Below are 23,125 nucleotides of genomic sequence, written 5' to 3'. Positions count from 1 at the left end.
CTTGTCATATATCTAATTAATTCTCTGACAATGATTTAGGAAAGAATCTGGAAAAATATTCTCTACAGTATCCTTGTTTTTCCTATTTGTACAGGACAAAAATGTCCTCAGACGTGTTACAGGGAAGATCAGATAGTTCCCATTAAGGATAGAAAGACAATGGAAACCCTTCTGGAGCTCCCAGGCAGCCACAGGGGAAGCAGAAAGGTGGCTGGGTTTAGTTCACTCACCAGCTGTAACCAAACCCAAAAGCCTCCTGAAGCACTGCAATAGAAAAGGCCTGAGTTTATTTTTCATTTAAAAGAATGACAATCATATTGACATTTTTAATATTAAAAAACATAGTTAGCAAAACCGATTACATTAAATCACTTATGTGCAGAAAATGAGCATAAACAGTCTAAAATAATTTCTCCCCATGTGAAAGTTCTATAGGAGTGACAGGGCTGCAGTTAAGAGCGTGAAGCATTGCTGGGGCTTATTGGAGTTCAAATGCTTTGGTGGGAGGAATAAAAGGGACAGATACAGGGACCTTGTTCCCTTGCAGACCTGCTTGTAGCTGGCACAGGGCTGTCCCTGTGTTTGTCCTGAGGGGCAGTGGGTGGGACAGGATCAGTTGCTGCTGCTCTTGTACACAGCAGTTACTGAAATAGCAGATGGGTCAACAGTTGCTGTTCTTGCAAAGTCATCCAAAAAATAAGAAAGCCCCTCTGAAAGGGCTGTGGCCAATGTTACTTTCCAATAGGAGCTTAATGCTACGAGGCAACATAAATAGGCAGGGACAAAATTACTGCTGGCTGAGGTGGCTCCTGGAAGGGGCTGCAGATCCCACTGTGCCACATGTATTATCTGACTGCTCTGAGCAGAGGAATACTCTGAAGGTGACATGCCCTGCACCTCTCCCCATCTACGAGCAGGGATAAGTGGAGGGGCAGGGACCATGACAGTGCTTTGGGAAAACCAAATGCTGAAGGTTTCCAGGCCTCCCATGACCTACACCAAGCGGCTGCTCCAAAGCAGCACCTGCTCCTCCAGAATGTTTATTTTTTTTGCCATTAAATCCAAAAAGAGAAATGATGGTACCTATGGTACCTATGGACCATTAAGTCTAAAAAGAGAAATGATGGTGCAAAGCGTCTCACAACAGAGCACACCTCTGTGCTGCTCCTTTGTTGACAGGAGCTGAGCCCTGGGAGGCAGCTGGGCCTTGGTCGCTGTCCTGCACTGCGTTGGGGTGTCATAGAAGGGGTATGTCACATTCAGAGCAGATGCTGTGGCCTAAAAACTGGCAGTCGTGGCTCTGGGGCACTGCCTGGAGCTGCTCACAGGGTAATGCTCTTCCATTCCCAGGCTGTTGTCAGCTCCTGTCAGCTGTGCCAGGGAGTGTGACACTGGTAACAGTGGTCTGGCTTGTCTGGACACCAGCAACTACCTGGCTTCAGAGGATGGATTGATGGATGGATGGATGGGTGGGTGGGTGGGTGGATGTCTGCTCATTTATTTAAAGATCTTTGAATGAACACAGCTGAATGTTCCTGCTTTTGTAATGGCTCTGCAGCTCCGGCTTAATTAACGTCTGGAGTTCATGGAGGCGCTCCCAGGACTGGGAGAAATCATCTGGTCCTTCCCCACAGCCACCAACGGGTGGGACACTGGGGTACCCCGGATGCACCATCAGTTCAATGGTCACTGTCCTGCTCTGCAGTGCTGGGTGTGCAGACGAGGGCGCCCTGGATGTGACCTCCACGATGGCAGAGTTGATGGCACTCCAGATGCTGCTCACAGACATGTTCTTGCCCATGGTGCTCAGGCCTATATAAATGTCAGGCCACCTGGAGCCAGGGGAGAGAGTACTGATATTAATGCTAACAAGGTAGGTAGAGAACTGTGTTATGTCCAGTGGATTATGAATCAAAATTTACCTACAATGTAAGACCAAAAAGGGGGAAGGGGATTTTAAAACTTTTAACTATAAGCAAAAGTGAAAACAGAACCTCATGCCAGTTATGCTTTCTCTTTCCTTATTGAAACGAGGATCCTATTTCCAGCAGCAGTTCTGCAGTGACAGGAACTCCCCAGCATCAGCAGTGCTGCTGAGACTACTGACATACACTGTGTCACAGCACAGGGGTTGTTTGGTATCTGTGAGCTTACAGGTGCATTTTGTTGGCCGAAAAGGGAAGAGCAGAGCTAAACTCAGAAATGCCACACTATCAAAATCTTACACCTGAATAATAACCCTCAGGTAAGTAGAAACAAAAGTGACTGAAATAAAATGGAAACCACTCAGCTAAAGAAGCGTTCTGCCAGAATGTATCAAAGAGCCATAATAACTGGACAAAATGCTACTACTAGAGGACAGCTACAGGCTGGTTCTTAGTAGCTTCGACACAGATCTTTTTTCAAGTCTGGCTGCAAACACTGGCCCTAGTGCAGCCTGAACAAGTCCAAGGCAGGTGAGCCAAGTACATGTGAGGGCAGAATGAGAACGTTTTTGGAAGAAACCAAGGCTGCAGTTTTTACCTGCATGATCAAAGAACAGCCCAGCTGAACGCTGGGCTCTTCTTGAAAAGAGTCTGCAGGACTTAGCAGAAGAATTTGAAGTGTGAATATAGTACCCTTGCCGACACCTCGCTGCTGTGCAATGAGCAGAGCCTTGTGCTCTCTGGCATCACAAGCCGGCTCCAGGGGCTCAGCGCGGTCCTTCTGCACAGGTGCTGAAGTCGAGTTGCAGCACTGAGTTCCCCGAGCTTTCGGCCGCCTGTGTTCTTTGTGTTTCCCTGGGTTTCCCCGTGTTCATGTTTTGGTAAGAGCTCACCCCTTCTTGCCTGCCCCACCGGGAGTGGCCGGAGCAGGGTGGATACAAACACGCAGGTCCTCGGGTGGCCCCGCCAGTTCCCCTGTCCCCCAGGCGGCCCCTGAGCGTGCAAGGTTTCCACTGCGCTGTCCTGGTGTGCACCTGCCTGAAAGGTGCGTTACTCTCCTGCTGAACTGCCCTGTGAGTTGTTGTGCCCTTCCTTCCCTTAGAAACAGGCTGGAGCACGGCCCACGGGCTCTGGAGGGATGGGGCAGGGTGAAATGCCAGCCTGATGCTGCTGTTCAGGACAACTAATACCAAAAAAATTAACTAAAAAAATAACTTTTTCAGTGGACTGAGAAAGTAACAAAATCTACCCCAAAGGACAGGTGACTGCAAGGGTATCAAGTGAAATGTCTTTAATCCATAAGGCACTGTTTAAGCTTATAAGAAAAATATGTTACTGGGGGAAGGGCTGAGCTTTTCGGACTTGGCCCCTGAGGTGCAGGACAGACAAGGCTGTTTGCTTAGAGCAGTGACTGCTGGCTGTGGCACTGCGAGCTCTGAGCTTCTTGCTTCCCCTTAACAACAAACACTTGTTTCTAATTAGTCTCTTTCCTCCTACTTAAAACCCTTTCTTCACTCTGCCAGGTAGATGAAAAGTTATTTCTTGAAACCTTTCCCTAGATCATACTTTTAGTATTCCAGTGTTGATGCAGCATTTCTCTTGCCACCCCAGATGCCAGGCTAATGCAGCTTCACTAGGAAGGCTGAGAAACATACCCTGAAAAGAACATTCCCTTTCAAGTGAGGAAGTGAGTCATCTCTGTTCAAAGAGAACTTCCCAAGCCCTAGTGCCCCTGACACTTTTGTACTCCTCCTGAATCTCTCTGTAAGCCCAGAAAAGGAAAGAGAAAGGCGGTGTTCCATTTTTGAAAGATACTATCAGGAACTGATAAGATCTTAAAGGTTTACTGCAAAAAGGATGGGTAATGCCTGTCTTACCTTATTCCATGCTTTGTAAACACATCCACTGTGTTAAAAGAATCTTCTTCTACTCCCAGATAAAAGTCCATCAGGGATGGTGGAATCCAGTCACAGTTATGAAGGCCTGGCTCTACTGGGACACGAGTGTACTTAATCCCATATTCCTCTAACACCTCTGCAAACACATGCCTGACCTCTGCAAATATAACCAGGGACAGTATAGTCAGGAATTGGGTAACCAGCTCATCATCTCCCCTGTGAGATGTTAGCACAGAGGCTTCTTTCCTTCCCATGTTCAAGAAAATAAAATCACATTTGGTTTATCTTCTGCTGAAATGGTTTTCTTCATCTGGATAGGGGTCACCTTCTATGCTGGAAATATTTCTCCCTCACCATCTGCTGTAGGTGCCTTGTAGGTCTTCCCTTCAGCACTGAGCATTTAGTCCAGCCCCCCCTTCTAAGTGAGTGACTCTGGTCTTAAGAGTGCACCAGAGGTGACTGCGTTGTCAGGAATGAGTTCTTCATCAAGTCCCTGCAAGTCAGAGCAATGTTATCCAGAGGCAGTTTAGAACTGGAGTGGGGAAACCTGGATTCTTTTTTTACTCAGTTTTCTGTACCACAGTGACCTTATTTTCAAAACGAGGACAAAAGGTACTCGGTCATCTCTTAAACATGCTGGGACCTGTGGGCAGGGACTGGGATGGAACTAACTGACAGGATGGAGCTCTTGTAGCACCTGAAGAGTCACCAGCTTTTGCAAACTGTAGAGCAAGTGTCTTATTGCTCAAACAGGGAGCTGTGGTAGGGGAGGCCCCTCTTTAGTGACTCTCTGACTCCCTCACCTGCTTGGCACTGGGAAGAGGAAGATTTCCTTCTCACCTGGGAGGACGTGGACATGCTGGTGCCCATCCATGTGAGGAGGTAGGTGACCTGTCAGCTCATGGAACAGCTCCACCTGGGCCTTTAGCTCCTGCTTCACCTGTGCCGCAGAGAAGGGTCAGAGCAAGACCTGTCAGGAGGCTCAGAGCAGGAGAGTGGAGGGACTGCTGGGGACATCACTGGCCAGGAGTCAGGACCTGGCCCTGGGAGGCACCAAGTGCTGTGATTATAAATGGATCAAATGGATGTGCAGCTCTGCTGGGTTGCCCAGAGCCTTCCCCCAGGCATGGGGCTCTTTGTGGTACTGGTCATAAGGATGGTGCTGATACTGGGATTTTCTAAAATACATAGAGCATTTGAATACCCATTTCCCTTTAAAATGATTGAGGAAATGGGTGCTCATATCCCATAGGCAGTTTTGATCACCTGAACACATTTGTTAGTGCTCACAGGGCAAAACCAGCCATCTCCCTAGAGAACAAAAGCCTGTTACAAGCAGATCAAAAGCCTAGTGCCTATTTAGGACTTCTCTGTCATTTGCCCTTTAGTGATCTCTAGTTTTTTTGTAAATACCAGTTCCAGTGCCTCTTCTGCCCCCTCAGATAAGTAGTTAACAGGACATTAGCGTATGCAGGCACTGAAATGGGGAGGAATGACTTCTAAAAGGCTGCAGAGCCTCTGGCAGAAGGAGGCCCAGGTCCTGGAAAGCCATCTCCAGCTGCACAGGCAGTACAGTCATCTCTAAGCTTACTCACAGCTGGGATCTGGGAAATTTCTTCAGCTGTTATGTGTTGGGATAAATGCAGGCTGATCTTTACCAGGAAAGCAAGTTGCAGGGTTGTATATGGTCTTCTCCTACCTCTGACATGTTCAGGAGACCTCTTGATAGAGCTGTTCTGAATCCCATTTTTCCATGGAAGAATCCATCTTGGTTGAGCAGAGAAGAGTTTGTTTTGAGCACCTCACACACAGGGGAGCCCTCAGAAAGGTTGGCATGAAGGCCTATTGGGATGCTGTACCTGTAACAAGAATGAAATATCTGCTAAGCTTTGCACCTCCCTTACTGTGGCCAAAGGAAGGAGATTTCAGTGAAAGAACTAGACTGATCTCAAAAGTGTTGATGTACTCACTGGAGCACATCTTTGTATTTCTGCTCTGCTAGAAAGAAAAGCACAGTGACCCTAACCAAAGCAGAATATCTCCAGATAACCACCCTGTGCAGTCTGCCAGGGGCCAGTCCGTGAGACTTCCCAACTCTGCTCCCACCCTGGCTCACATCATGAGGTACTCTGGGCTAAATGCTGTAACTACACTTAGTAACTGCAGTTACCAGCGATCAACAGAAAAATCTGGACCTTGCATCCTTTTCTAAAACACTTCATTAGCTGTTGCCAGGTATCCCATTGAGTTGTTCACCATATTAAAGATGGTACATTTGAGACATCTGAGTTTTACTTGACAACTTCTAAAGCTGCCCTTAAGTAGAATCCAGTGCCCAAGGCAGCTGTTATGGCAACAGCACAGGCTACAAGTGTAAATACTGTCTGAGTTTAAGAGTTTCCTGGTCCAAGGGGCTGCAGCTGGAATTGCCTGCAGTGTCATGGTTCCTATGTACTGGTGCAGATGATCACTCACCGAGTGACAAGGCTGAGCAGTATAGAGCAACACCTCTCTGGCACAGCCAAAGGAATAGTGCAGGGGGCTCATAGTGAAGTGTAGAACCTTGCTAAGGAAGCACAAGGGTACAACGGATTAACTAGTTGCACTCTAACAATTTTTAAAAAAATGAAACTCTGGAGCTGGCGTAGCTGGAGAGCCCCTCTGAGCCACAGGGCTTAGGGGAGTGTTGGTGTTTCCTTCTTGGTCTGTGCTGTGGATTCCCCTGCAGTGAAAACAGGACTTGTGAGTGCTCAGATTTGTGCTGGGTCTCATTAGCATTTCTGCAAATCCTCAGAATCAGTAGCCAAAATGACGCTTTGAAACTTTTTCCAAGACAACCCCTGGCCTCCGGCTGACCCAGTAAGTGCATGACAGAATTGCAATGTTCCACCTGTGCTGCCCAGGCTGAGTCATGGTGCAGAGTGAATTTCAAGGCAACAAGTCTGTGATGCTTTAAATCGTTCTTGGAACTTCCGCATGAGGCTTCTAAAACTGAGATTGGTCTGTCCCTGGTACAGCCCTTGTACCACAGGGAGGAAAAAAAACCAATCTCCGTTTAGGCAAAGTGTGCAAAAACCAGATCTTCCCCTTCTGTCTGCTGCCCTGAAGCTGACTGGTAAAACAGCAAGTTACTGGAGACAGGACTGTGGATGGATTGGTCCAAGTCAGAGTAATTTAGCTCCTTCAGGTCCTAAAGCTTTGACCCTCACAGGGCAGAAAGTCTCTTTCCTGGCTCCTCCATGTCTCGTGCTCCAAGTAGATGGTGCAGTTAGTTGCTAGATACTACTTCTCAAAGACATAAATGTTAAGAGTCAAGTTATATGCTCGGATCTTTGGAACAAAATGAGTCCATGTCTTTCCAGTCCACTGTCTGATTAAGGAGTTTGAATGTTTGTTTAATGGAGCAAAAGAGCTTATGGGGAGAAGGATCTCCGCTGTTTTTTCTGACCTAGTGATTTCTGTGCAGCAGGGCCTGATTGTTTTGTTGATGATAAATATTCCTCTGGTGTTCACACCTGAGGCCTGAACACACGACACATGCACAGTAACTCCATAGAAGTGGAAGGTGCTGTCACTGCAAGTGTGGCCCTTGGGCAGGCAGCTGGGCAGGAGGCAGCTACAGAACGGGTGCTGTGAGAGGAGGGCTTCCCCTCCATCCTGTGACCTGCTGGGCACCCTGCATGAGCCCAAAGGCAGAGGGAGATCCTGTGGTTTTGTTTTGGCTTTTTTCAGAAGTCCACCCCAGATTCTTTTTCACATCTTTGGGAAGCTGCCCAGCATCAGCTGGAGCATTATCTGTACCAGAGTCACTGCTGTTTGCAAGAAAAAAGGATTCATGTGTTACCATGAATCAGCAGATGGAATTTTTTTGTTGAGTTATTTCCAGGAGAAGGCAAGACCCTCCAACAGGTGTGGGACAATGAGAAGCCAAGTGCTGCACTGGGGAACATGAGAGCTGCTCCTTGCCTGAGCCAAACTCAGCCCCAGAGCTGGGGAATGTGTGGAATGTGGAAGTGCAGAGAGAGCTGGCCTTGTCCTGGCTGTAAGGGGAGACCCTGACTGTAACATTAGAGCACGTTTCAGAGCTTTGGCCAACACCAGCTGAATATCTTAATAGTTTTCTCATGGAGTTAGTCCTGGCTGGTTAGACAGACTGCCCAGGCTGAGGCATCTAAAGAGGAATTACTCGTGTTTAATGGCTCTGGGATACAGGGACTGAAACCAAAACTCAAAAAGCAGCACGTGAGAAACTTGATCAGAAATATCACTCTGTGGGAGATGCACGGAAGCAGGAGTGCTGGGAAGGCTGTGAGGTTATGGGAAGGAGGACAATGCAATCAGTACAGCAGAGTTCTGCTGCAAGCCAGCTCTTCTCCCCACAGACTGCTATACACAAGGGACTAACTCTGCTGAGCACCTCTCACTACTAAAATGCAGATCCTGCAACCCAAGGGCAATGCCAAGGCAGGCTGCATTGTAAAAAAGGAAAGGAGAAAAGTCAGGTAGTGGGAATATCCTGAAAGGGCCCCTTTTTCAGAGTGGTAGATGATCGTTTCTGCTACCCAAACATACTTTATAGTTGCCCATATCTTTTCAAAGGCTGTAAAATATCTGTTATTTTACTGGCTGAAATACTGAGACCTGCAGCTCAAGTAGCTTATATAGCATGTGATGCTGCCCTGGTAACAGAGCTCAGCTGTTGTGCCCAAGCCCTTTCCGAGGGGGGATAGAGGGGATAGGGTGAGCCCTGCCGGTCACTGCTGGGCAGGTCTAACTGCTAATTGCTCACGTAAGATCCAAAATAAAAGGGTTGGCATTGAACTTCAGGCAGTAGTTTAGTTTCTGCAATGAAAACACTGCAGTAACAGCTATCATTGCCAAAGCAAAATGATGCTGAGGAATCTGCTTGGTGCCTCTAAGCTCTTCTTGGTGGTTGTTTTAAGCAGCAGCAACCCTTCCACAACCTGTTTGGAGAAGCCCATGTCCATGTGTTTTCAAGTCCATCCCAATGCTCTGGAGAATGCACAGATGTGAAGCTGGATTTAGCACGGGGGTTCAGTTCACTCCTGATAAAGCCAAAGGACAGTGTCTAGCAGTGTGTGCTCCTACAGCATGAGCAGCATTAGACTGGGCTGCCTGGGAGCTTGCTGAGAAGAGGTTCAGGGCAGTAGCTTCTGCAGCCACTGAGGTTATTCTGCTAGTGATTTATTTGCACCCAAATTTGGCTGTTAAACCAGCCTGGCTCTGTGGTTCTCTGCTCAACATCTCTTGTAGAGGTGGAGAAAAAAAGAGGGGGTTGTGGGAAGAAGGAAATACCCTCACAACAAGTGCTACAAGGGGCAAGAAGGAATTTACCCTGGAAAGATTTCTGAGTCAGCAAGCTCAGTCCAGTAATCAGACAGAGGAAATACAATCAGCTAAACTGCTTCCTTTTCAAGTAGTTGCTTGTTTTGCCACACGGGTGCTCTGAACAAAGTCTCTGCTGAGGCAAAGTGCTCTGTGAAGCTGCAATCCCTGTTCATTCACATCCTTAGCAGTAAAGGCACCCTGGAGATGGTTACCACCCTGAGTCACTCTTTTAAAGTGCCCACCAGCTTTGCACATTTCTGAGCTTGGTGGACGAGTAACAGTGTCCTGGGTTCTGCCTGGCCATGGCAGAGGACTCTGTGCAGTCCCTGTGTTCCTGGGAGCAGTTGCAGTGGCTGAGGGAATTACGTGATTCACCAAGAACAGTCCCAACTGAGTTGCTGAATGCTGCAGGCTCTGGTATAACAACAGCACTTACCTTTTCCTTGATGTGTAAACAGCTCCCACCTTCAACATCCTGTTTGTGCCATCCAGGAAATTACTGTTCATCAGGTTTCAGCCCAAGGGTGACACAAGTTAGATGTACCTAGACACCCTGCTTCAGTAAACATCCACGTCTGAAGCCAGACAAAGCAAGTCTGTGCTTTGTGCAAAAACATGCAAGTCTTAGTTTCTCCATGTTGGCATTTGCATACTTCCTCCCCCCCACACTTTCATCATTCAGCAAACTGTAAGATTTGTCTTTCCTCAAATAGCATCTTTTCTTGCTCTAATACCGCTAAAGCCTTATTTCTGCTGCAAGAAATGCTCCAAAGCCTCTGCAGTGTTAAGAACTGGTGCTGTAACATAGCTTAGGGACCTGAGTTTCTGTTGTAATTACATCTTTGTATGAAGTGAAGCTCCTGTGTCTATAACCTTACATCAGCAAAAAGTGCTGTTGCCAGTAAAGTCACTATGATCTGGAATTACAGTTTAAGACCTTGGATTGGGCTCCACCCCTATCCAAACAGTTCAGCAATGGTGCTGTCTGCTGTGTGATTAACAGTCACATAAAAGGGTGATGAGAAAGCATGAGAGATTTCTAGATTAGTCAGATGTTAACTGGGAGTGTCAGAATTAAGTCACAATTTACACACACATTTTGCAATTAGTGTTGATGGGAAAGGAAGTGAAAACATAAAGAGCAATTAAATGTGGTTTGTTAAGATTCTTTTGTTAAATGTAGCCAGATGTTGTAGGGGCTTCAGCTTTTGTGCAGCTGATGTTCAGCATTTAGACTGTGAAAAAACACCCAGGATATGGCAGCAAACTATCTTTCTATCTCTGCCTCTTTCTATCTTTGTATTTCCAATGAAAAATGAAGGGATTTATTCATTTCAGGTTACAAAATAACCCTTCCAATTTCAGGGAAAGGCTCTGGAATAATCACCAAGAAGACTGGCTAACTTCAAGATAGGGCTTGCTAAGTAGAAAACTGAGATTATATTATATGGATAACGAGGAAGTCACAGTCAGTCAATGCCACACAAAGAGAAAAGTTTTGAGTTACTGAAAAAAACTTTAACCCATAATGGTAGCCTGTTCTCCCACCTGCTGTTCCGGTTTTGTTTTTCTCTGGCAGTTGCTATCAGTAGGTTTGTCGTTTGGTGATGGATCAGCCCTCTGCTGAAACTTCTCTGTTGTCTGAAGCAAGTGGGTCCCTTCTTTTAGCCCAGTTGTGACACTGAATGAGAAAAGCCCAAGATCCTGAGTCTGGATGTTAGGGAAGGTGTATTTTTTAGTTCTTGGTTCTGCTGCAGGTTCTGCAGTTAGTTTGTGTTAGAGCTGGTACTAAGATCTGCTGATTATCATCACATTTCTGCCAAGGCTTCTATTTAAAACTCAGGGCAACAGATGGTATAGCCAGAAACCTACAGGATTACCATGAAAATGAAAGCTAGAACTAAATTTCAGAGGAACCATGTTCCTTTCTGAAGGATGCTGAGTTCTAACTTTGCAGGGCAGCACGAGGTGCTTAGGGCGGAAAAGTTGTCTTGCTACTAATTAGCTTTGCCTGTGTCCAATTTCCTGAAAACAAGGGGAGGAAAGAGAGCTCAAGACTTGCAGTGACAAGCCACCATGTCACAGACAGTTAATCAAGAACCACCCAGATGATTTTCACAAGCCAAAGAAGCAGTCCATCACTCTGACAATCCTGCACACGTGCACCACGTCACGTTAGCACTCTGGTGCAAAAGACCAAATTCCACAGCACTGGAACAGGCCCCAGGAAAGAACAAGCTATTTCCTTCAAGCCTCTTCTCTCAGCTGGTGATAGATCCACTCTTCCTGCTTGCACCACTGATCAAGGCTGAATAGGGGAAGATAAACTTGGGGAGAAAAAAAAACAGGCAGGCTTTCATCCCTTAAAACACAAAGCCTCAATATTCACAGTAGTATGCGAAATGACACCAAGCAGGGGGAAGAGGGAATAAGAATGGCAGGACAGTCAAGCAATTGATGCTTTTTGATTTTTGCACCACAAGATGAGGAGGATTCAATGACATTTCTAGTAAGTCAGACCTATTTGGCATTCGTGTACATCAGCCTTTGCAACAGAAGAACAAATATCTCAGGGGTGACACAGGAGTTCATTTACACACACAGGTGCCAAGTAAGCAGCAGTTGAGGCTGGGCTTGCATTAGAACATGAGGAACCCTTTTCCCCACACCTGCAAATGCTCCCCCCATGCCTGGCAGCTACAGAGAGTTACACAAATGAGGAACTGTAGAACCTGGGCTGTTGATCTTTAGTGTTGGCAGATGTTCCCAAAGTACCCCTGCTTATATGTTCAGAAATAGATTTAAATCCATTTTATTCACATCCACAATTCAAAATTACCCCCACCCCCAAAGAAGAAAATGAAATTGTAGCAGCAGGCTGCAGCTTCTGCTTTCACCTGCTCTCCAGCCTGGCTTTTCACACCCAAATCTGCTGTCAGCACAAGTGTCATGACCTGGATTCAAAGATGCTTTTTAAATCTCTGATTACATGGCCTACTTTCCGGCAATGGAAACGAGGCCAGGTGGATGCTATTTTAAAAGCCTTCTAAAGACCATGGCTAAAATAGCTGACAACATTACTGGACCATTGGGTCTTAAAGGGTTTCACAGGGCATCTGAGAGAAGTGCTGGTCTTATCTCTCGTATTTCATTTGTTTCATTTACTAACAGGACTTTAGGAATCCTAACAGTGTGGTGCCCCTCCCCTTATCATCCCCAGGCAATTCCTCTCTCAATGTTTGTGTGGAATCTCCAGCCTTTTTAACAGACTAGTCTATCACTAACACCCCACCCTGCCTTTCCTCTATCATCCTACACTGAAGAAGCTACAAGCAATATCCAAGTACCCCTAAAACCACAGCAAATTGAGGAGAGATGCTGAAGGAGAACAATGACAGCAGGACTCTCATGGAACTGTCCCCTGCAGCAGCTACATTTGAAGCATAAGTTCTCGGTTTGTTTAGTACCAGTACAACTCCTTTCCTTAAATTGTTTCTCAATCCCGTTGCTCTCTCCTTCAGGACATATTCCTGTTTCCAAGTGCTTGCCCACACCAGTGCTGAAGCATTAGCTGGGTTTTACCTCCTAAATACAAGTAATGCTTCCTATTAAAAGATTTCCTGGACTAGTCCACGAGACTGCCACGGAGCATTTGATCTGCTGCAGAGCTAACTCTGCCAGCAACCTCTGAAGCTGGCAAAGAAGTAGGTGTAAGGTATCATCCCTCTCTGTATGCAGTTTTAACAAATGTATTTATCAAATCTAGAATTAATAGAAATATTTATGTGCTTTTTAAAAAGGTTTCTGGGGTGGGGAAAAAAATCAAGTTTTCCACTACCCAGGTCTATAACTAAGCCCTTGCAGAATCACACCTTTCCCTGATTCTGCAATGAGCCCAGATGACCTTGTGTTCATCCTGGCTGAAATGGATCAAATTAAATGAGATTTAATGATCTGTGCTTTTATGCTCTAATAGTTTTAGGGGTAGCAGATTGGGCTGAGTGTATAATGTGCACTTTCTTTCTGATGATGCATCTTTTAGAAGTGTGGAAAGAGAAAGTCTAGCAAATCCAAATTCTACTAGTCAAATTGTATAAGTGGCTTCCTGACCTGAGGGGGAAAAAAGGTGTGGTGGCTAATACCAGAGAAAGACCATTATGGGTATGGTTGCAGGTCACTGATTTTACTATGAAGAGTCTTAGTAAATGTGCCTGAATCCAGTTTTCTTATACCAGCCTGAGCTATGACACAGTATTTATTCTGGGGCCTCAAAATGTTAAATTTTCCAGGCTTGGCTTTCCGTGGAGTTTGTGGAGGCTGTTCCCGAGGGAGCTAAAGAAAGTAGCTTACCTCCTTGCCAGCTTCGCTGCATCTGCTGCAGCGCTTCCGTTGACTAGAAGGGACACGTTAGATATCGCACCGGCCAGGAAACAGTCCACGATGCCTTGGTTTCTCCGAGGACAATAGCCAAAGTCATCTCCAGTTACTATTAGCTTCACCTGAAGCATCCTTAGATGTCATCCCTAGCAAAAAAGGTAAAGGAGATTAAATCGGAACACTCGGCAGTCTGCAGATCACAGGCAAACAGGAAAAGACAAGCTCACCGGGGTCGAACTCGATGGTGACTCAGCCCCTGACTAACTCCTCCTGCTCCACCTCATCCCGCCGCTGGCTCGCCGCGCAGGGGCCGGATCTGCGTGTGGCCGCCGGGCTCACACCAGCCCTGCCCTCGCCTGAGGAAGGAAAGCCTTGCCTGCACTTTGTACCGCTGAGGACGGGGAGCGGGCGAGAGGTCAGGGACTCGGTGGAATGATTTTATCGACCGAGGGCGCGTCAGGGGTTCAAATTCTGTTCCTCGGGCACACCCCCGCCCGCGGTGCGCAGTGAAATGGCCACGGGTGCGGATCACCTGAGGCCACCCCGCAGCCGTGACGTCCTCGCCGCTACCGATGCCCGCCTGCGGGCCGTATCCCCGGAGAGCAGAGCGGCCTCCGGCGGCCCAGGCTCTCCCTCCCACAACGGCAGGGGCACCGAGGTCCGCCGGCCCCCTCCCGCCCCCGGGGCGGCGCGTACCTCCGCTGCAGCCCGGTCCCGGTCCCAGGGCCGCCGCCAGCTGTGCCCGCCCGCCCCGCCGCGCATCCCCGCGGCAGCCCCGGCCCGGAGCTCCCCCGCGGAGAGGCGAGAGCAGGGCGGCCCCGCCGCAGCGCCGGCGCCTCCGAGCGCGCCGAGCACCGGGATCCGCCCTGCTGGCGGCCTCTGGCGGCGGCGGCACGGCACGGCACGGCACGGCACGGCACGGCACGGCACGGCTGCAGTCGGGCTGCCGCAGGACCTGTGCCGGGGTGCTCTGGCGCAGGGCCCGGGGTTGGCCCCGTGCCGCTCTCTGTGCCGCCGGCTCTCTTGGCAGCGCAGGGATCGGACGTCTCTCCCCACAGAATGCGTCAGGTTGGAAGGGACCAGAGTGGGTCATCTGGTCCAACCTCCCCACTTAAGCAGGGTCATCCCAGAGCACATGGCATACGATTGCATCCAGATGGTTCTTGAGTATCTCCAGAGAGGAAGACTTCACACCCTCTCAGGCCAACCTGTTCCAGTGTGTGATCATTCACACAATAAAGAAGTTCTTCCTCGTATTCAGGTGGAACTTCCTGTGCATCAGTTTCTGCCCTTTGCCTCATCCTACTGACTGGCACCACTGAGCAGAGCCTGGTTCCATCTTTTTGGCATCCTCCGTTAGATACTCACACACATTGATGAGGACCCCTCTCAGTTGTCTGTTCTTGAGTCTGAACAGGCCCAACTATCTCAGCCTTTCCTTGTAAGAGAACTATTTCAATCCCTTATCATCTTTGTTGCCCTCCACTGGCCCCCTCCAGAAGCTCCATGTCTCTCTTGTACAAGACACTTCTGAGGTGGGACCTGCCTGGAGCTGCGGGTGGGATAAGCAATTCAGTTTGTGCTCTGTGGTGGCTTCAGTGCAAAATTGATCATCCCAACGAGGCCATGAATATGTAATCCTGCCATCCATGACTCTCACAGTAGCCACTTGCTTGTTTTTCCCCACTTTGATTTGCTGGCAGTGTGCACTCAGTCTGAGTTTAGAGCCATAGGTCAGCAAACCCTGGCCAGGTGCCACAGTTCTTGGTGCTGGGCTGGGGAAGGGCAGGGAGAACAGAAAAGTTTCACAAACGGCAGCTTCTAAGATGCTGGATGTCAGTCTGGATGTTCAGTCTGGATGTCAGCCAGTTCTCCATCAGTCTGCATGTAAAATCCTGTTTGTCCTGGCATTGAACTGCTGCTTTTTCTTATTGCAGAAAGCTATTCTGGATCTACCAAAATGAAAGTGCTGAGTACTCAGCTTAGAAATGGTGAGTGGGAGATAGTAACAGCCTGTGTTTTTCACCTGTGGAAGAAGAAGAAGTTCTATCAAAGCCGAACGAGCCCCTTTTTGGTTTGTAATGTTTTCCCAAAATATTCACCTGCTTCTGATATTGCAGGAGAAACAACAAACTCATGCTTGGGGCAGGGAGTGTGGTAGGTCAGAAAGTGCCACGGTAACATGTCCATGGATCTGGGGTAGCTGTCCTGGTGGTTGCTGCTAACCTGTTCCAGGAAGCAGAGATCACACTGGGACTGGGACTCTTGCATGGCTGATGGTGATATCCATGTCTGAATCTGTGCCAGTATGGACGTAAAAGAAGAAACAGCTGTTAAGCGCAAGCGCAGGCTTCTTGGAAGAGCAGCTGGGTGAAACAGGTTGGAAAAAGCTTCAAGGGTTGTTTATGTGGACTGACCATCCTGCTGCTTAATTCATAGATAAGGCAAAGTTATTCGGGTTACTTACTCTGGGCAGTCCTTGCATAAAGAAACCAAAGCCTCCAAGTGTCCCCTCTTTCAGCAGAATTCAGCTCCTGAAAGGCAGACAACATATCCACACCCCAAAGTCAGAGATATGATGTGCAGGCACAACCAGAGACTGGCTGTCCTCAGCAAAGGAAGAATCATCAGTTTGGAGACAAACAAGCACAGTTCAACACGGGGAATTCCACTCTTTTCACACCTGTAGCTGAGGTATGAAAGATCTGTATGTGGGGGCATGAACACCTGCATAGCTAGTGGTTTTCCAGGTCTGTTTCCTCACAAGGAATTTGGAATCAGTGAATTGCGGTAGGTTGAACCCAGTCGATCTTTAGGCTTCATCAACTGCACACCACATAGCAAACTGCTACAGCACTTTGGGAGGGAAATGCCTCTGCCTCCCACCTCAGAGTGCTCTGCAGCAGAAAAAAGTGTTTCCATTAGCCTGAGGGCATTTTGAGGGGCAGCTAAGATTTGGATGATTATTTGTAAGCATATTTCTGAAGGAGAAAAACAAAAGCAGAATGAATGGTAGAAATGTTATTCATGAAAGAATTTGTTTCCTAGGCTGTGCTCTCTGTAGGCCATGAAATGGGAAGCACTGGGAGACTGGGAGCATGGGAGACTTCTGCTGCACCTAGGGTGGACATCATCTGTTTGTCACTTTCTTACTTTTTCTTGCTCTTCCTTGATGTGTAAACAAACATTGACTACTGGAAATGATGGTGAGAGCTGGAGAGAAGCTTTCTGCCTCTTCAATGCCCCTTTCTCATAGAAAAAAATTATATGGAATTAAATTCCAAACAGATAATGCAAAAATACTGTAGAAAACTTGCTAAATGTTCATTCTGGCAATTCCTGTGAGCATTTCCATCATTTAATAGGTGTATGGCTCTGTTACACAAAAGTTTTTGATGCTGCGTGAAGGTTTCCAGTGCCCTTGACACTTCAGATAGGATATTTGTGCAACTGCTACTTGCTTCCTCTTCTGGGAGACGAACATCACAGCCTGCCCATATTCCCCAAGAGGCTTCGTTTACTGATGAGCACTGATACTATAACAGATGAAGTCAGCAAAACTCTGAAGTTATGTCTTCAATCAAATATAAGTACCTCCTGCCTTTGCAGATGCAAACTCTGGGGTTTTCTACCTCTTTCTAGTACTGCCAGTGCTCTCTGCCCCTGCACAGGTGAGAGGCACTACATAAGAATCTTAGACAAAGCTTGGCTTCTCAGCCTTCTTAACCTTAGTATGTGTTTAATGCTATTAATGGTAACATCCTTCTTAAATATTTAATGCAGTTCCTGGAGGCTTTTCTTTTCTGATTTCATTCCTCTTTACCCAGCTGTCCCTCCAGTGACTGGAAGCAAACACTCCCCAGCAAGCAAATCTTGCCCCTGTGCCATTGCCCCTTAGATGCCAGCACAGCACTTCCTCTGCAGCCTATGTACCCCATCCAATGCCAAAACAGCCCTTGCAGCTGACTGCCACACAGTCCAGAAAAAAGTCTCTTACAAATTCAACCTGGAGCTGGAAGGCAAGGCAGACTTCCTCTGGCTGTTCTCTCCTCTGCAATGAAGACAGGAATATTGGCCAGCATTTCCAGTGGAGCTGCGTAAGCCAAGACATGTACTAAGCACAGGCTGCATCTTCCAGCCTAACTTAAACAAAACACAGCCTTACCTCATCTTAGTCACAGAAGCCAGCAGCAGCTCTCTTTCCTCAAGTGCTTCACTGCTTTTAAGCTTGAATTTCTTTCCCTGAACTTGGAGTTTTTCAGTAGCAAATCTAGAGGTTTCCTGTATTTTACAAAAGCATTCCCCAACAATTACGACTTCCAACAAGCTATCTGTTTACATAAAGAATGTGTTTTCTTTTTCTTATTACCTTGACTAACAGCAGGTCCCTGGTCTATGTATTGCTCATGGCTGGTGAATTTTAATCCACTTTTCCATTTTCAGAGGGTTATTTTCTCTCTGCTGCATTTCCTTCAGTGTCTAATGTGCAGTAAAAATTAATATTTGAATATGAACTAAGCTACAGCATCTATGATTTCTGACTGGGGTTGAGATGATGTAAAGCCTGCACATTCCTATTCCAGATGCCTCTTCACCTGATGTTGAGGTCTATTAAATATACAGACATCTGGTCAAAAAAGAGTTGGGACAGGGAACCCTTCTACTAGACAATTAAATGATGGGTCCAAAATAGGTACTGTTTAACTGTGTGCATTAATAGCTTAACCTACACTATCTGATTCCATTTACTGTTTGATTGCATTGAAACTCAGGACTTCAGTTTGCCCTCTCTGAAAGTTATTATACTATCTGGAGTTCATTTCTTGGTATTTATGATAAAGGTTCCTAGAAGAAATTATCTCTAGGCAGAATAACACTTTTATTGAGGTCAGAAAGGGGCAGGTTATATAAAAGATGCATAGATGTTCAGTGGAATTTTCAGAATTACATTAATATTTACCTAAGATTGAAACCTATGTCTAGAGGTTTTTCAAATCCCATAAAGAACTAAATAATTGTAAAAGCTGCCTGATGTAACACACATGCATTTTTACATTCTGATTCTGAAACGGAAAGTTAGCAATCAAAACCACAATTCCAGTCCATGCCTACAAATTCCAAATAACTTCCTCAGCTTCAAATTACACTGTCCAAAGCAGAGCAGAGTTAAGCCTGAAATCGGTTTTCACAAATGTTGATCAAGAGACGTTAAAATGAATTAAAGATACCAGAGGCAGGTCCTCATGTTAAGGAAAAAAAAGAAGAAAAATCTATATTTTATATATAAAGTATTAATGAATAAAATTTTTTATCATTTCTTGGCATGTTTTGTTTTGTTTTTTGGTATGGTTTGGGTTGGGGTTTTTTCCAGTGGCTGGAAATAGTTTATGCAACCTCTACTTCTAAGCACTCTCCTTCCTAAAGGGATGGAGTGAGGAAGGAAAAAAAAATAAGTTAGGAGCATTCAGGCTTCTCAAAAGTCATGAGGAGATTGTTGAATGTCCTGTTGAAATTGCAGTCAGACACACTTTTATCTGTGAAAAAATACTTTCAGATTATCTTTGGTTTATGTTTGCTCCTGTTACAAAGGTACACCTTGAAATGATATTTGGCTTCAATGGCAATGGCATGAGACCATCAGCATAAATTAATAGGGCTGAAGTAAGAAAATCTGAAGAGTTCTTACAAATATCAAAAGTTTACATCAGAAGTAGGAGACAAAAAGATTTTTGCCTAATCAGAAAATGAGTATCAACAAAGTAGAATTAATCAAGAAACCCATTAGCCAAAATATCTCTGCTAGAAAACAGAACTAATGTCTCCAAAAGTCCCTAAAAGTCTACCATGAGAGCAGAGCACTCAGTGAAGCAGGCTACTGCTGAACCTTTAAGAGAAAAAACCTCTAAAAAGTCTAGTAGTACAAATGATAGCCAGGGAGAAGTATCTATTTGATCAGACATGGAAGAAGAGATGGCTGTAGGAGCATGAGTATTCCTTGTCATCTCAAAAGAGTTCCTTCTCCAGAAAAGCTAGTGCTACCAATGAAAACATTGGGAATGCCTCAGCAATGTAACATAAATTAATCTGGAAGATCACTCACAGGGATTGTTGTTGTCTCCCGGCATCACTGAAAGCACCTGGAAAACCTCAGCTGACTGAATGGAAATGCACATTAATTTCTTTGGAGTTCTGAGGGGAGATCCCACGTTCTTGAAGCACCAATCCGGTTCGTTGAGAGATGGTGACAACATTACTGGACACAGATTGCCAGGACTCTGCAGAACTTCCAAGGAAATCTTCTCTCCCTCAAAGACTAAAAACAGAAGACAGAGATTAAAAAATCCTCAACTCTATTCCCCCAGATGAAAAAATCTTCAATTTAAACATGTATAAATGTATATGTTAATACTTTTTTCTTTTTTTTTTAAATCAAAAATCTTCTGTTTATTTACTTACTCTGCTTGTTCTAACATTATGTTTATATCTACCGAATGCAAAAATCTGAACAAGTTATTTTGGATATCTAGTCCTTAAACAACTTAGGCTGAGTGATAAGGAACTGTAATTCTATAAATTTCTGGCAAGCAATTTTTTTATTTACTGTTCACTATTTGTATCAGGCTTAGGGGTCACAGTTAAAAGAGCTCTGTTGTAAGGTATTCCAGTGGAGATGAATGTTTGATCTGAAGTGAGGTTTACGAACAGCTATTCATCAGTGTAGGGTGAAAGAAGGAGACAGAAAAAAACACAGAATGTTTACAGACCTGGTTCTCTACTGTTACTGTCTTGAGTTCAGTACAGTTCATCCTTACTGATATCAGAGAAAGGACCAGATGCAGAGAAAAATCAGTGGAAGAGCTCGTGTGGATTTGTCTTTGTATCAAGTACTAATGTCTTCAGAATTGTGCCCTGTCTTTTTTGCCTAAGGTTCATGTCAGTCTGAGAAAGAATCCAGGTGTTACTGCAATGTTTTCTGTAAATCAAAGGCTCTCTATACCAATAGATGCATCCATGCTTTTTGGGGTGTAGATCAAGCCCAGGAGCTGCCAGCTCTGCTATCTTAGTTGTCAGTCACTGTTTTTGTCATGCAAAGCAAACAGAAAGTTTAAAGCATCTTTAACAAAGGCCAATATAAAAAGGAAACCCTTTTTTCTATAATCTGTTGCATTGGGGCAGCATACTCTGAAATTTTCTTGCGACACAGATTTTTCATTCCTGTATGCTAAAAGCATTTGGCAGTACTAAATCCTGTTTTTCAGGGAGGGCTGTGTTATACCTACAGCTGCACCTGAGTAGAAATGGCAGGCATTTTTAAAATCCTTGAAAATCAAATGTGCATAAGGAATGCAGAGTTAAGTGACTGAAGGCAGAAAGTTTTCTAGTTACATTTTACATTCTCCCCTTTTACAGTACTGTTGAATTATTTTGTTCATAATGAGATTCCTATCAAAAAAGCTGATATTTCCATGACCAGTGTGCAGTCACATAATTTCTGAGGCAATTTTACCTGTATCTTACAACAATCTACTGGAAACAATAGTGGGCCCTGTCACAATGGGTGGTTGTTAGTTGCCGTGGGTGTTTGGCATTGATGGGTTCTTTGTTGGCAACCATTCTAACCCAATTATGTTTCTAAAGTAGGACTGAAAAGCGTTGTAGGGAGCACCATGTAAATGGCACTAAATGCACTGAGACTGAGCGACCTCCCAGAAAGACAGACAGGTGCCAGCTAAAGCCCCATATGATTGATTTTCCATGGCTAAAATGGCAACCACAGACATCTGGGTTTGCCCCACTTAAAACGACAGCAGCAAATGCGAGCTGTTGTCTTGGAACAGCAAGGCCACTTAGAATGACATAAAAATATGGTATTTGACTATCAATAGGGGATCTTTTGCTTTTCTGTGAGTAAACCTTTATACTTCCAGCACCAGGAAATGAGTTTTCAGTCCTGAGAAAAGCACAGTGTGTGTCTGTGTGTGTGTACACACATGTGCATGTGACAGAGTTTAGTACTAGGGCTTGTTTTAAAGTAGACCTGGCATTTAAGTCAGAGATTTTTCTTAGATGTAGGTATAGCTAAAAAAATGGTCCAAAGCCAGCATAAAGAAAACTAACCATTCAATTGAGTGGTATCACATGGGTTGGAAAAAGCCTTGCAGCTCCAAGACTGGTGGAAGAGGGAGAGAGTCAGCTGAGCATCTTATGACGTTTGCACTAGCCAGCAACACTAATATGCTTTCTAAATCATCCTGCAATAGAAAGCGCAGCGTTTCAATTCTTTGCTGTTGCAGGCACATAATACCACTAATACCAAGACTTAAGTCCCAAGGCAGGTGCCCATCTTCCCGTTTCCTTGCCACTAAGAAGATCCAAATCTTTTGCTCTGTCAAATTACTTTGTATTCCTCAGAGTGTTACTCAGGACTCGCAGCAGGCTCTGATGTGATACATGGGTCAATCCAATGAGCAGTTTCAGAGGCAAAAGTTAACAAACTGTGTAGAAGTTCATGTGTCCTTTGTCCATGGCCGCTTCCTATTCAGATTCTTTTTTTTTTTTGGGGGGGGGGGAGGGGTATTCAGTTTGCAAAACTATGCAACGAAGGACAGTGTGTATGTTGATTTATGCAGGTGTTTTTTCTAAAGAATAGAGTTTAGTAATCTCTTTGTTAGAACTCCACAAGAGACTGAAGCACAGAAAGTGAACTTCAGGATCCAAAAGCAAAGATGTTATTGCTACAACTTACTGTTACAGCAACCAATATTAGTTCTTTGTGTAGTGTTTATGTCCTATCATCAGAAGCTCAAATACAATCCAGGAATTACTGGATCAGTGATGTATTATCATGCAAGTCAATTCACAAACACGAATTCCCTTTGTTCTTCAACACTATCTTACTTTTCTCTGCAAATCCTCCAAATGGGTAGATATTTACTCAACTTTAAGAGCAGGAACTGCAGGGAGGAGCAGTCCTAAATGTGCCACCTACCAGCTCTGAGCTAAAAGTGGCTTGAACGCAGCAGCACAGGCTGATTGACCTCTTAGTGCCACCTCTGGCTGCCCGAGGCTGTATCTAAACCATTACCTGTACTTGGGCTGGTGACCCCCGAGCAGCTTTGTGCCTGACAGTGCTCTCGCTGTGCGGACCTTTTTTCTTCTCCTGGCTCTGATGCTAATTGGACAGTCCTCCTTACAGCACGTTTTCCCGCAAGGCCTTTGAGCAACCAGTCAGTGTGACCTGGCTATAATTTTTCATACAGCCCAGAGTGGACAGCAGCAACAGACCTGGCGTCTCCTCCGACATTCTCGGCAAGGGCAAACTCACAGTGAGATCAGCACAGCCGTGTCAGCGCTGCCTCGGCGGTGACATGGCTCCGGGCCGCCCGTCCCGGGGGACTGACTCTAACGGAGCAGCGCCCGCGGTTCTCCTTCGCGTCCTCCCCCGGGGGCCGCCACGCCGCGGGCTCTCATTGGCCGCTTTTCTCTGTGCCCGTTCGCCGTAGCCCAATCCGAGAGCGCGGTGGAGCGGGAAGCGGACGAGGATTGGCTGGTCGCGGCGGCGGGCGGGGTGATTGC

At 45.9% G+C, this 23,125-nt stretch overlaps 1 protein-coding gene across 9 annotated transcripts; it reads right to left on the bottom strand.

Annotated features, from left to right (window-relative positions):
- Positions 1-262: 262 nt before the first annotated feature.
- On the bottom strand, positions 263-22,960 carry YDJC (YdjC chitooligosaccharide deacetylase homolog). Of its 9 annotated transcripts, none has more exons than XM_039385064.1 (9): positions 22,635-22,959; positions 21,668-21,801; positions 14,246-19,862; positions 13,777-13,905; positions 13,523-13,695; positions 5,523-5,682; positions 4,664-4,763; positions 3,803-3,980; positions 263-1,832 (listed from the first exon to the last, which is right to left on the bottom strand). In XM_039385064.1, exons 5-9 carry the CDS (start codon positions 13,678-13,680, stop codon positions 1,502-1,504), a joined length of 927 nt encoding a protein of 308 aa, XP_039240998.1. In that variant the 5' UTR covers positions 13,681-13,695; positions 13,777-13,905; positions 14,246-19,862; positions 21,668-21,801; positions 22,635-22,959; the 3' UTR covers positions 263-1,501. The 9 variants fall into 9 exon arrangements, with proteins under 9 accessions (XP_039240998.1, XP_039240997.1, XP_039240999.1 ...); XM_039385063.1 differs by lacking the exon at positions 21,668-21,801 and having other exon boundaries at positions 14,246-17,600; positions 17,715-19,862; XM_039385065.1 differs by lacking the exon at positions 21,668-21,801 and having other exon boundaries at positions 14,246-17,830; positions 19,650-19,862.
- Positions 22,961-23,125: the final 165 nt, after the last annotated feature.

The sequence above is a fragment of the Pipra filicauda genome, unplaced genomic scaffold, assembly GCF_003945595.2.
Source record: "Pipra filicauda isolate LSUMZ 115617 unplaced genomic scaffold, ASM394559v2 scaffold391_size691406_pilon, whole genome shotgun sequence".
NCBI lineage: Eukaryota > Metazoa > Chordata > Aves > Passeriformes > Pipridae > Pipra > Pipra filicauda.
Note: the sequence above shows the minus strand (reverse complement) of the source record. Positions and strands in the feature narration are given on the sequence as shown.